Source organism: Bactrocera tryoni, chromosome 5 (assembly GCF_016617805.1).
Source record: "Bactrocera tryoni isolate S06 chromosome 5, CSIRO_BtryS06_freeze2, whole genome shotgun sequence".
In the NCBI taxonomy this organism is placed as follows: Eukaryota; Metazoa; Arthropoda; class Insecta; order Diptera; family Tephritidae; genus Bactrocera; species Bactrocera tryoni.
In genome coordinates this window covers 9,035,526-9,048,527 of record NC_052503.1, presented here as the reverse complement: position 1 = coordinate 9,048,527, position 13,002 = coordinate 9,035,526, and the positions used below count along the sequence as shown (strand labels likewise).

General features: G+C 35.0%; 3 protein-coding genes across 7 annotated transcripts; 2 read left to right on the top strand and 1 right to left on the bottom strand.

Annotated features, from left to right (window-relative positions):
- The first annotated feature begins 150 nt into the window (after positions 1 to 150).
- Positions 151 to 1,956, top strand: LOC120778656 (tubulin polymerization-promoting protein homolog). Of its 2 annotated transcripts, XM_040110576.1 has the most exons (4): positions 152 to 718; positions 825 to 1,066; positions 1,118 to 1,262; positions 1,319 to 1,956. In XM_040110576.1, the coding sequence occupies exons 2-3, from the start codon at positions 855 to 857 to the stop codon at positions 1,260 to 1,262; spliced, it is 357 nt and encodes a 118-aa protein (XP_039966510.1). In that variant the 5' UTR covers positions 152 to 718; positions 825 to 854; the 3' UTR covers positions 1,319 to 1,956. The 2 variants fall into 2 exon arrangements, with proteins under 2 accessions (XP_039966508.1, XP_039966510.1); XM_040110574.1 differs by having other exon boundaries at positions 151 to 718; positions 1,118 to 1,956.
- On the bottom strand, positions 1,465 to 5,554 carry LOC120778655 (type 1 phosphatidylinositol 4,5-bisphosphate 4-phosphatase). 2 transcript variants are annotated; one of them, XM_040110572.1, is made up of 6 exons: positions 5,452 to 5,554; positions 4,499 to 4,836; positions 3,315 to 3,493; positions 3,039 to 3,248; positions 2,814 to 2,978; positions 1,465 to 2,751 (listed from the first exon to the last, which is right to left on the bottom strand). In XM_040110572.1, the coding sequence occupies exons 2-6, from the start codon at positions 4,641 to 4,643 to the stop codon at positions 2,635 to 2,637; spliced, it is 816 nt and encodes a 271-aa protein (XP_039966506.1). In that variant the 5' UTR covers positions 4,644 to 4,836; positions 5,452 to 5,554; the 3' UTR covers positions 1,465 to 2,634. The 2 variants fall into 2 exon arrangements, with proteins under 2 accessions (XP_039966506.1, XP_039966507.1); XM_040110573.1 differs by lacking the exon at positions 5,452 to 5,554 and adding an exon at positions 5,067 to 5,297.
- A 973-nt stretch (positions 5,555 to 6,527) lies between these two features.
- Positions 6,528 to 9,455, top strand: LOC120777335 (nuclear distribution protein nudE homolog). 3 transcript variants are annotated; one of them, XM_040108579.1, is made up of 7 exons: positions 6,528 to 6,638; positions 6,931 to 7,246; positions 7,321 to 7,474; positions 7,537 to 7,810; positions 7,897 to 8,148; positions 8,626 to 8,717; positions 9,039 to 9,455. In XM_040108579.1, exons 2-7 carry the CDS (start codon positions 7,167 to 7,169, stop codon positions 9,432 to 9,434), a joined length of 1,248 nt encoding a protein of 415 aa, XP_039964513.1. In that variant the 5' UTR covers positions 6,528 to 6,638; positions 6,931 to 7,166; the 3' UTR covers positions 9,435 to 9,455. The 3 variants fall into 3 exon arrangements, with proteins under 3 accessions (XP_039964513.1, XP_039964511.1, XP_039964512.1); XM_040108577.1 differs by having other exon boundaries at positions 8,611 to 8,717; XM_040108578.1 differs by having other exon boundaries at positions 6,538 to 6,638; positions 6,954 to 7,246; positions 8,611 to 8,717.
- Positions 9,456 to 13,002: the final 3,547 nt, after the last annotated feature.

The window sequence follows — 13,002 nt, the reverse complement described above, 5'->3', positions numbered from 1 at the left end:
AATGTCAAAATCAGCTGATAACAGTCGTGGCGAATATTATAGGTAAGCACATCCGACAGCTAAAATTTACTGTGGGACAATAGAAAATTCTGAAAGTATAAGTTGAAATTTTGAACGTGGTGAATGTGTACTCCCCCTAGCAGCTCAAAGCTTAACTAAAATTTTAACTTCTAATGTGAATGGATATGATACACATTTATGCGAATGTATGAATAGAGAAGCGAATTTGAAAGGACCGTTGTTGTTAAAGCGGCAGAAAGCAGCCCTAAGAAATTTGGAGAAATATTGCCGAGTTGACAGCCGAATGAAAATTCGGATGTGTTCCGGTTACGTAGTCGTGGAAACGTAACAAGGAAGAGATCGTTAAACGCATTTATTGGCACCGCTTACGCAGTTATCTATTCTATGCCGGATTTGCCAAGATTACGCCAACCGCCATTTTCTTCTATCACTCTTGGTATTAACAAGCAGATTCACTATTCTTAAGGAAACATCCGACGCCAAACATGCATAGTACATACATATATTACAATATTTGTCACAACTGTTATATTTTGTAACGCGAAATTTCATCATTGGATAATTTTCAATTAGTTAAAATTAAATTTAAACGTATGTATACATATGTACATATCCACCGAAATATTTAAATACGTAATATAGTCGTTATGCGACGTAGTAACGGCAATATAACAAACAAAAATGGGGACACGAGCGAGTAGGTATCAAATGTCTTGAAAAAATAAACAAAATAAAGTCAATACATGTAATTTGTGAAACAAATTTATACGTGTATTATCCCATTTATATACACACAAATCCAGCCGACAGTGCAAAATTCGCAGTTATAAGCCATGGCCGACGAAGATGAGAATAAGCAAAAGAAGCATACTATCGAAAGTCTCTTCCACTTGTATGCCAACAATAATATCAACACCTTAGACTTGGAAAATGAGATATACGAAACCATATTATTGTCCCAGATAGATTTTTGGTTGGATCAAGCAAAATTATTAAGAACGGCATTCACGATGACCGACACTGGCATGGCTTATATGAAATTCAAGTAATTTGTAAATAGCTTTTTTTATTTTTTATTAAATTGTTTCATTTTCAGAAAATGGCGTTTAGACTTCGAGGAATTTTTGGATTTTTTGAACATGATTTGCCAGGGTAAAGAAATTAAGATTGATGACGTTAAAAAAGCGCTACTCGAGGCTGGTCCGCCTGGCGGAGGCACTGAAATTGTTGTCGTGAAATAGGTAATTTATAAGTACATATCTAAAATAACAGGTCTAACCACTCAATTCAAAATAAGTTCCTTAAACGGATATCACATGGTTGAACATTTCGCTACCCCATGCTAGGAATGACAGTGAACAGAAAAATTCAATGAAATTTACAATAAGTTATTATATTTGGTTAGCAATATATATAAATAAATTAAATAAAATAACAAGTTCCTTTGGTTTTTTTCGCGTTTATTTACAGTATATCGTAATAATCTAAATATAATTGTATAAGTTCCATAATATTTCATTTAATCATATAGTTAATATTAAATGTTTGTTTATAGAATTCAGATTTGCTTTTTTTCCTTCTCCTATGCCTTTATTTCCTCCTACTGAATGCTTCTGTTGAATTTATACGCGAACCATTCTAGGCTTATATTTGTTTTTTTGTTTATACATATTATTTTCGATCTTAAATGGCCGAAATTTTTACAGGCTAATCAACAAACATGCGTTTACTAGCTGCTGCAGGACAACTTCATACATGTGAGGACCATTTTTTATATAAGTATGTTGAACTTTATATCTAAGACAAATTGTAACGGAAGCGGGATTTTTCGTTTTTCGTTTGTGTGTGTTGAATAATTATAATCTATTCACGTGTATGCACCGCAGATCAACATTATTTGTTGTAATTCAGCCAGGGAATAAAAACATTTACGTACAAATACAATTACAAAAGTTACAAAATGATAATTTATGATAAAATTGTAATATATAAGTATAGCAGAACCAATCACATAGTAAACCATTAGACAGAGATTCGCAAAAGGCTTACTTTATCTAAACAAGGTGAATTTATTCAAGCGACCAAACTCTTAAAAACACTGAACCAATCACGTAAAAAGTTGTCTACCTTTGAGTTTGCTTTTTAATAAAACAAAGCATATTTCTACATAAATGTGATTTTGAGGCGTAAAGTTGAAGACTTTCTACGTCTTCTTTGACTGCTGAGATTATGTTGTACAAAAGGGGTATTGTATTAGTGAATTTTATCAAATATTAGGTCATTTATGCTAACGCATCGTGTTACATGCGTTAGAACTAGTTTGCATTAATGCAATATTATTATTTTTACCCGGTTCGAATAATTAATTATAATGCAATATTTTTTGTTCGATTGCATATTTATTTAGAGTGGTGAACTATGTATTTTACGGTGTGTTTTGAAAATTATTCATTAGTGAATGTTGTCGGTAATAAGTAGTATTTTTTATGCATCTACACCTGCTTTTTTCATTCTATCTTCCTCTGGCTTTTTTATATGCTTAATGTGTTTATGTTGTGTTGATTTGTTTCGTTAATATCAAAAGGAATGATACAAAAACATTTAAATACGCCCTTACATCGGACCATCTATGGCGCTTACTTTTAAACGGAAATAATAAACAGAACGTGCACCCAAAAAGGCTGCAATCAGAAATAGGCCAATATAAGCAATAACGATACCGCCATGATCCTGGAATGTACAAACAAATGAATAGTCATGAAAAATTAACACCATGTAAATTGAAGTCTTACCTTTGCATACTTATACGTGCCAACAGTAATACCGATGCCCGCAATAAGGAATAGCAATCCTAATATAGCGAACAAAATACCGCGTCCGCAAGCGAAACGCGATCCTACAGACGAAACTTTTCTGCAGTGGGGACAGCGCGCCAATGCATTATGAAACGTATTAAACTGAAATTATAATTTATAATAATAACAATACTATAGGATGCACTTAAATTGAAAATATACCAAAAATGTGTCCGAACAGTGTCCGCAAGTTACACGGCACATTCCTGGCATAGCCGGTACGGGTGGGGTAACTGGACTCGGTGCTAAATTTATAATACGCTTACAATTAGGCCGAGGGCAAGCTATGCGCTGCGACGAACTTTTACATATCAACAGACAGTTGCATGGACAACGCACATACTTCTTGCCAGGAGGGGCATTACGTATTGGCTACAAAGATATTAATTGCATTGTCAAATGTTTGTTAACGGTTTTTATAACTTTTATGGTACTTACAGTTGCCTCATTGCAGTGGGTGCACTTCACTACATGCTGATCTCTTTTTAGTGTAATATCGATCATGTTTTGGCACACCCTGCATGTAACCATTGGTACACCAGTTCCAGTGTTTGCCTGATAAGGCGGTGGCAATTCATCCGGACCCACAAATGGAACATTTGCCTGGGAAACACCGCCTAAAAATTATTGAAGACATTTTTATACAAAACCACTAATTAAATACATTGGGAGCTCTTTTGAACAGTAAATTAAACCTTTTCTGTAGAATATATACATGTCGGATGAGACTTATAGGAAAGCATTGAGAAAATGAAAAGCAAGGCAAATTCAAACCGCAAAAATAAAAGCGGATGAGTGTGCGAATCTAAACAGATTGCATTAAATGAATGATTCTTCTTCACTAAAATCTAGTTGGTAGACAGATAGAGATCTATGTCAATGCTAAGTGATACACTATCTTATGCTTCAAAGAGCGGGTTTCTTTCAACGTTCACAATTACATACGCATTATTAAATGTGTATTATTATAAGTATGCGCAAACATATAACAACATATTATATGAGGCTTTAATTCTTATACAACCAACAATAACAGAGGAACCGTTCGGGATTATATACATACATGCTGCAGGGATAAGGATTACATATGTATGTACATATATAAGCTAAATAATTTGATAACATATCGCGAGACAACAGCTGTTTCTCCACAACCATGACGTGTGAGTCATCCCGCTTTAAGAAGGGGTACACGAAAGTGATATGTGGGAAAATACAATGGAAAATAAAAATCACACGTCGAGTTCGAATACTGCTAAAATTAAGTGTTTTCTCACAGATAATAAGTTTTCAAAACAATGACATATTTTATAGTTATACTCTTTACACTGGAGTGATATTGTAAAGATATGCATGCATATGTTTTACAAGAGATTAATATATACTTTAACCACTTCATGCAATCGCGAAAACAGTAAAAGATCTGCAAAGCACCCACGCCCCTACTTTTATTAAGTACACTTATACGGTTTCTATTACTGCATTGTGGTTGCTTCATTTACAGTTCATTTAGCAATTGTGGATGTGTGCAGCATCAAATACTTCCCATGTTACAGTGCCGGGTTTAATGAACTTAATTGCACGTTAGACTCATAATTGTGTGTTAGATTTGAACATATTACCTTCAGTCGGATTTGCTCCTGCAATAACAGCCGCACCTGCTTCGCCGCCCCCAATACTGCCTACTACAGCACTAGGCTGCCCTGTAGAATACGTATTATTGGTCTCCTCATTGTTAATCAAGCTCTGCTTCTCAGGATCAGCCATAGTATCAGCGCCAGAAGATATTCACTGAACTTTAAATTTAATGAGTTCAGATGTAAACTGAAGAAATCCCCGAATATTTCGATCACTGATCTATATTCTTTTTTATTTTCTTTTGCGTCCCGACTACTTGATTCAATGCATTAATTCATTAATTGTTTAAGTCCCTCTGTGAGCACTTCTTTGTTCGCTGCAACTATATAACATATAAACATAGTACATTTAGATTATTTGCTTGGTAATATAGAGAGTTTACGATGTTAATTTTAAACCAATATTGCACAAGTGGTTTAATTATATTGGATTGTACGAAATAATTTATATTTATGTATGCTGCTTTCAAAGCGGCAAAAATCAAGCTGAACGTTCTTCCCTGCACCTTAGAAATTGTTCTTTAAATGCGACGTTTAAATCACCATTACCTACCCCTTCTGAACCCTATTCGCATTAAATAGACAACTACTGAGGTTTACGAACACTTGGCTATGCCGATTTCAATTTCGCTTCATTTATATTTGCTGCACATATATTTTCCATGCAATGCAATGAAAACCGTGTTCACCGCTTTTGTTGCTTTCCCTTTTTATCTTCTCTTCGCCACTTCTCCTTTCAACGTTATCCCCATTTCTTTGTTTGCCAAATTGTTTTTCTATTCCCTATATTTCTATACCCGTCCGTGAATTGTGAAATTTGCAATTGTTATTATCGTTCAATACAAATGATTTAACCGGCGGCTTTCAACAAATTTGATTACTTTGTGTATTCTTTGACAACATAAAGATAATAACTTGATAATAAACTTCCTATTTACCAATTTTTTACAATATTTTCGAGAGCTATGCGGAATCCTCCCAAATGTAGCGAAATGACTTTTACAGAGTTGCACCACAGTGGAACAGCTTCGTATTTAACACTTCGTCTTAACACTGTGTATACACAGTAGAAATAGTGATTACAATATTTCCCTGCAGTTAGTCCTTTGGAGACCATTTCACGCTCTGAGCACATAGAGCGTGACAGACTGCAAGCGACATCTGTCAAATATTACAATACACACGTTCATATGGACACAGTTATTGAGACAGCTGCATAACTACATAACTGTGTCCATAAGAACGTGTGTAGCTTAATATTTGAAAGATGTCGCTTGCAGACTGTCACGCTCTATGTGTTCAGAGCGTCACTCTTGGATATACTAAATCAACGACCATAATGTCTTTTCTTTTTTAGATTGTCTGTCCTCTATTTTTATGTTAAGAAATATACTTTGGCTCTGAGGTTAATCAGGTAATGAAAATCATCAAGAGCTTAACGGTTGCTAAAATCTAGACATAAAAATTGACAGACATATGCATATTTGAACAAATTTTTTGAAAATTTTTGTGCTGTTGCCTTTTTCTTTAAATTAATTTATGTACATTATTACAATTAATACTTCTAAATGTTATTAAATATTTGAATGAAGTGTCTTATTTTTATCCTTTTTCGTCGGTATTTTAAAATATTTCTATCATACCATGCATATGATTGACGAAAAATAGATTCCAATTTTCGAACATATCGTATACATATATTTATTTAAAAAAAGGAGTAGTGAATTGCGTGGCAGCGAACTGTTACGAGCAATAACACATAGGGTTTCAGCCGAGCACGAGAAGCACGGTCCTTTCAACTTTTCTGGTCGTTTCCTAAACTCAACCGCCCCTCGGTTTGAGTGACAAAAGAGCCCGTGTGTGAACTGGCAAATTAAACATTTTTGACACTGTTATTAATTACGTGTGAGACAACCCTGTTTAGATAGATAATGATGCACATAAGTGCAAGCCTGGAAGTGGAAACAGCAATAATACAGCATCATTGTTTTTTGAGAACTGGCAATGCTATTTTACAGTTTTGGTATTTTATTGCAAACACAACTTTTAACGAGTTTTGTCTCACATTTATTTCCCATATTTTGCGAGACAAGGCATCTGAATTTTATAAAACTGTTTTCAAAATGTAAGTGTTACTACAAAGTTTTAATTTTTATACCAATAGAAAGAAATTATGTTAGTTAGATGTAATAAAACCTGTTTTGAAAATCTGAACGATGATTTCATTGGCTTCTAACCTTCGTCGTTTCGAACTCTTCCGCAGTTGTTGCTTTTGATGTTTCGGTGGCGTCGGCTGAGTCGACGGCGTCATTATATCGAATATGAATAAAAAAATATAAAGGCAACTAAAGTGGGACCAAAAACAGCTTCGCACACTTGTTTTCAAATTGATTTTCCGCAAATTATTTTATTTTCAGAATCGTGTTTACTTTTTACTTAGCGGAACGAGCAAAGCTTGAACAATTTTTTGTGTGGAAAAATTGTGAATTAAAAGCATAACAAGGAAAATCGTGGAAAAGCAGAATTTTATTGCTATATAAACATTAAAAGCATTTAAGGGTGTATATTCGCATAAAGGAAGACGTAGGGAGTTCTACATTGACTTTCTGAGTAAATATATTCAAAACTCATATTTTTTGGCAAACACAGCGCAATGGAATCACCACCAATGTTTAACAGCGTTGAGGACGAATGTCGGTATTGGAAAGAACGTGCTAAACTCTATCACAAAGAGTAAGTTTTTATTTTAATAGTAGAATAATTAGTGCAGTCGTAATTTCATGTATAATGTGTTTGCAATTGTTTAGATGGACAGATGTGAAACAAGAATATGATGAATATGTGGAACAATCGCGGCAAATGGAGGCAGAAATGGATGCTACACTTGATCAAAAACAGAGTATAATCAAAGATCTCAGCTTTACACTTTCCTCATTAGAGAAAGAAAATGAATCATTGAAGGTATTGTGATTCGAAAAATCGTTTAAATGGATTTGATATATGATAATATTTGTATATTTTAGCTCAAACTACAATCTCATGGCATTGAATTAGCCAATACAGAACGACAAATGGAAAATTTGAAAACCGAGCGCGATTCTCTCAAAGTGTACCTGCGACAATTGGAACAAAAAAATGATGATTTAGAGCGAGCACATCGCATACTCAATGAAAGCATTGCAGATTTTGAAAGAATGTTAGATAAAGCATATGAAAAAAATGCTCTACTTGAAATGGAAGTGGATGAAAAGGAAATGCTACAGGAAAAGCTACAGAGACTTATGGATGAAACAAGAGGTAAAATTGTTACAAAAGTTACTAACCCCTAAATGTGTGCTCCACAATTTCTTTGTTAAATTTTATTCCAATTCCTATCTTTATAGACTTAAAACAAGAACTGAATGTAAAAACGCGTAATCCATTAAATGGTTCAGTTACTAATATATCTGAATCGACAACACTTTCGGCAGCTATAGCAAATGGCGCTGTAAATAACAGTGATATTGCCCATGAAGAAAGCAGCCTCAACAATACGAGTCTCCACAATACCAGTCTCCACAATACCAGCCTTACAAATAATCTAAACAACAGTCCAGCAGTTATTCCCAATTATGGTGAACAACATTCGTTGAAAAGTAAGATTTTAGGTGTATTACACTCTAGAAAGTGCGGCATTAAATTTATCAAGTTTAAAGCAAAGTCAAAATTGAAAAAGTCAAAAATAAGACCGTTTTGCTAATTAGCTTTTAAAATTAAACCACACAAACTTTACGACTACTTAACAGCAAATATTGTAATTGACGATGTGATTAATATGTTGCTCCTGATAGGTATAAAATGAAGTATTTTTTCAGTACAGTTTTATCAATATTTTGTGTATTTTTTATTATAAAGTCGTTGTTAAGTTTTCAATAAATATGTAACTTGTATGCAACAAAATATTATAACGGAATATAACTGAACTAATTCGAAATGAATATAACGGCTAAGTACAAAACCGTGAGGAAAAGTAGTTGTATCGTTTGTGTGTGTCCGTAAGCATGTATTTAAAATTTATATTTAGTGTGTTAGAACATGTATCTATAACTCAAATATAGAAAAACCCTTTTCAGATTCAACAAATTTACTCAATGGCAACGCAATGACGCCCAGCTCTCGTACATCTGCGCTCAACATTGTTGCAGATATGCTACGGAAATTGAATGTAAGTTTGTGTACTCACTGTCCTATTTTGAAGTTAATTATTTAATCTATTAAGCATATCTTTGATTAATGTCATGTTATTAGTTCGATTAATGTATTTAATGTAGTATGTTTGCAAGTTTGCTAAAAAATCTACTATGTGGCAATCTAAATGCTCGACTCAGCATAACACAATCTAAATAATCCGCCTACTAACCGTTTCTATTGCATCCCATAACTGGTCACATTTACTATACTCTTTGTATCTGCTATCCAGCACTTCTACTCACATGTTGCGTAAAATAATGCATTGTGGCATCATGGTCTCTGTGTTCTCTTTTAGTTGGATAAGGCACTTTTATGCCCTCTGTGTGAAAGGTTTCGTTGTATCTGTGATCGTTCAGTTCGTGCTGCTGCTGACTCCACAAGCAGCTGTGCCTCCACGCCAACGGCCGATAATGTAGGTCGTCTTAGACGGAGTGTAACAAATACCTTTGGCAGCAATAATTCCATGGACACTAACGCTACGGTGACCTCCACAAACACGTCCTACACCGATTCCGACGCCGATGTCCCTGAAGTGTCCTTACGACGAATCGCCAGTCGTAGCAATTCGAGTCTAAATTTTGGTACAAATATATTTAAGCGCTTTGCAGATCGCATGAGCGGCGGAAATAGCATTTCTCCGAGCTCTACTAAAACACCTATGCGCACATTAAATAAAAATATTTCCAAATAAGTACAAACATATTTTTTTATAATTTAGTAGTTTTTATTTTGTTTTGCTTTTGTGTTTTATGAATAACGAAATACCATTCATTTTTTTCGTGTGCGTAAAGCATAAAAATATTTTTTCTACAATAAATGTTTTATATACTGCATTCTTTGTTATATTAGTCACAGGCAATTACATATATAAATTTTATATTAGTGAAACCAATATTTGGGCTAAAGGAGTGAAGAGTTGCAATATATTTGTTTTACAAATAGGAAATAAACTAAAATTGTGCTGCGATTAGGGCCTATTTGTGTTGTGTTGTGCATTTGAAAGGAGATGAAGCATCTCTCGCTTTGCAGTGTTGATGAAAAGCGGATCACTTTTGTATCCTTATCTTTTTGAGACAATGAATATGCTGGCGTCACTGATTTCTTACATCATAAGGAATCTTCTTTAACAGGCGAAAAATTCCTGTTTTCTAACAGTTATCACCTTTCAGAGTAAATACCGAATGTCCTAAATTCGGGCTGTCCATTTATTGCATTACAAATCCTCTTATAGTGTCATTTATAATATATACATATATTTGATAAGAAAAGAAAAGTTTTGGAACAAAATAAAGCAATCATTTTCCCATTTGCAGGCAATGGAGACAAAGCTCAAGACCTACCGGGATCACGCCCCAATCGTGCACCCACGTCAATGACAGCCACTCAGTTGCAGTTCAGCCACATTTCTAACATCAACAACTACCACAACAACAACGTCAACTCTTTATACACACAGCATTACTGTTCAGCCGCTAATGGATAATTAAGCGAAGACTTGGCTTCCCTTGGTGTCGGCTAGTAAAGAAATAATTCAAACCAGACTATTCATTCCTGCTATATATCGGTTAATAATATATACGTTTAAATGAAGAATTCTTGTTAATTTGTGCACAGTTATCATAGCGAGTGTGTATAAATAAAGTGGCGCATGCAATACTGATAGCACCTATACATACACGGGAAAGTGAAATGTGCTGCGAACAAAAAAACTGGACAAGCCTCATTACCGACCATAAATCTGTATAAACAGCAAATGCTTTTGGTTTTGAGCGATCTGAGTGAAGAAAGAAATTCGAAATCCGTTAATTTATACTATAGCCTTTGTAATGTCTATAAATACTTAAAATTAACAGATAAATTGAATGACGCGAAGATAAATTGTTGAAAACAGGATGAGTCGTTTTGAAAAACATTTCATTTTGTGATGCGTTTTGCGCACTGCTACAAACACAAAAAGTATTCTTTCTTATAATTTATATGCTTAAACGCTTGTGAGCACTAACTATTATTAATGATCGATTTTTACGCCACAAACATATAAGAGAAAATATTACCTATTTTTCTACAAATATTTACATGCTCTTATTTCATGTGCTGCAAACATATTTTTTGTGAGACATTTAATATGCAAAAGAAATATGCAGCAGAAAAATGTTTAGTAAACGTAAGACTTCGAAAAGTGAGCATTCAATGCTCATGCGCGACAGCTAAAACAGCTGAAATAATTTGTTATATACATATGTATATTAAAAATATAGTGATTCTACAAATAAGCAGATTAAATCAATTTGATTTGAAATCGCATCTCCCAGCAATTATAACTCCGAGTAATATATGCAGATCAGCAGGAGATCACTAGTTACGAATAGACGAGCAGTGCAATAATGAAACACTGCAATAATAATAACAGCAACGGACGGCACTCGCAGTGCCGCGTAACCGAATTCGAGAAGTGTCTGCATATTTACATAACTCCAGAGTAGAAAAACTTGAAAATAAATTGAAAAAAAAAAAAACGAAAACACTTGTATGATTGTCAAATTCTCGACCATGATCTAAAACGAAGTCCGCTCGTGCACCCATATAAGCGACTTGTTAGTGTAATATCAACTAGTAGTAAAAATACTAACTTTTAGCAAAAATTTATGAAACAAAGCACATAGAAACGGAGCAAGCTAGTGCGTAGTAACAAAAACAACAGAAGCAAACAAATGCGTAAATGCTCCAAGTGTTTGCTCCCAAAACAAAAGACAAGCACTAATTACCCTCATACATATTGTACCGTTATCATTCAACTCTGAGCTCTGGCGTCCGGTCGCCTTTACCCATAACATATACATACAAACATACATACATAATTTAAATGTAACATCACATAACCTTTCAAGTGTCTAGTGCTACCCGCACCGCACTTGCCGCCCATTTTGCCAGTTTTATATTTTTCCATATGTTAGTTTTTATTTTTGCATTAATTTTAGTTTCATGAACTACATACATACATACATACATACATACGTATTTAATAATTAATACTTTAAGGTGTTTTTCATAAGCAGCTATAACTGCACGATTACTTTCTCATTATGAATCTGAAAATGTGTAATTTGTTTGAGTACAAGTAAATTATTGGAAACTATTTTTTGTAAGATTTCACTTTTAATTCAATGAAAACCTTATGTACACCAACATTAATATACATATATACAAAGAAAAACTACAATAATATGTAATATGATACAATAAATAAAATATATGTGTTGCCTACAGAGTTGGATTCACAAACTGCTACTGCTTGTCTGAAATTATTTCCAGGAAGAAACTCTCGTTTTCGCTCTTAGTTCTGCATCCTAACTAATAATTAGGTTGATGTAAGGATTTGAGTCATATATTGCCAAAAGATAAAACCCAAGAAATTAGGGAAATTATGCACGAATCAACCATACCAGAAACTGCTCTCAAAATCGGGATACAATTGGGGGCGTTTTTCCCGGGGCGGGTCCCAAACCGCACAACCCTGGGGAGGGATGGTTCCCCTTCTCACTTTAGTTTGCTGTCAAACGGATGTGCTTTGGCTACCCAGAGGATACTTGGTCAAAGACCGGAAGTCGTGAGCTGCTTGAGCCATATGTAAAATAATCGTTTCCGGCCACTCCCAAGTGAAATGGCCTAGGAACATCAAGAGTTCATTCCCCAATTACGTCGACGACATTAAACAATATGCCGACCAGACTTCGGACGCTCCAAAATTCCGGTAAGCTCTGACCGCCATTCAAAGCCATAAACACCTTCACCGACTCCCTTCCAGTGAATGGCGTACTCGGAGTCAAGAGCAGACGAAAAGCTCGAGTTGCCGCGAGAAACGAGAGTAACCCTTGTGTAGCTTCGTTGTGGAAACTGTAGTAGGTTAAACTCTTACTTATCTAGAATAGACCAATATATCCCCTGCGTGCAATGAGTCTTTGCATCCCCCACCAATCCCACTTATCTGACACCTCTCTCCCTTTGGACCGATCCCATCGAAACAGCGCGTTACCTCCCGTTAGATAATGTTGACGACAACTCAGCGAATCCTTACCATCCAAATGGGTTCTAGGTATCTGCTAAAACAACAACAACAACACCTCCACTCCGTTGGAAAGACCAGGTGGGGAAGGACCCGGCTTCGCTTGGAGTCTCCAATTGGTGCCACATTACAAAAAGAAGAAACGACTGGCGCACAGTTGTTAACACGGCTATAACCGCTTAAGTGGTTTCTACGC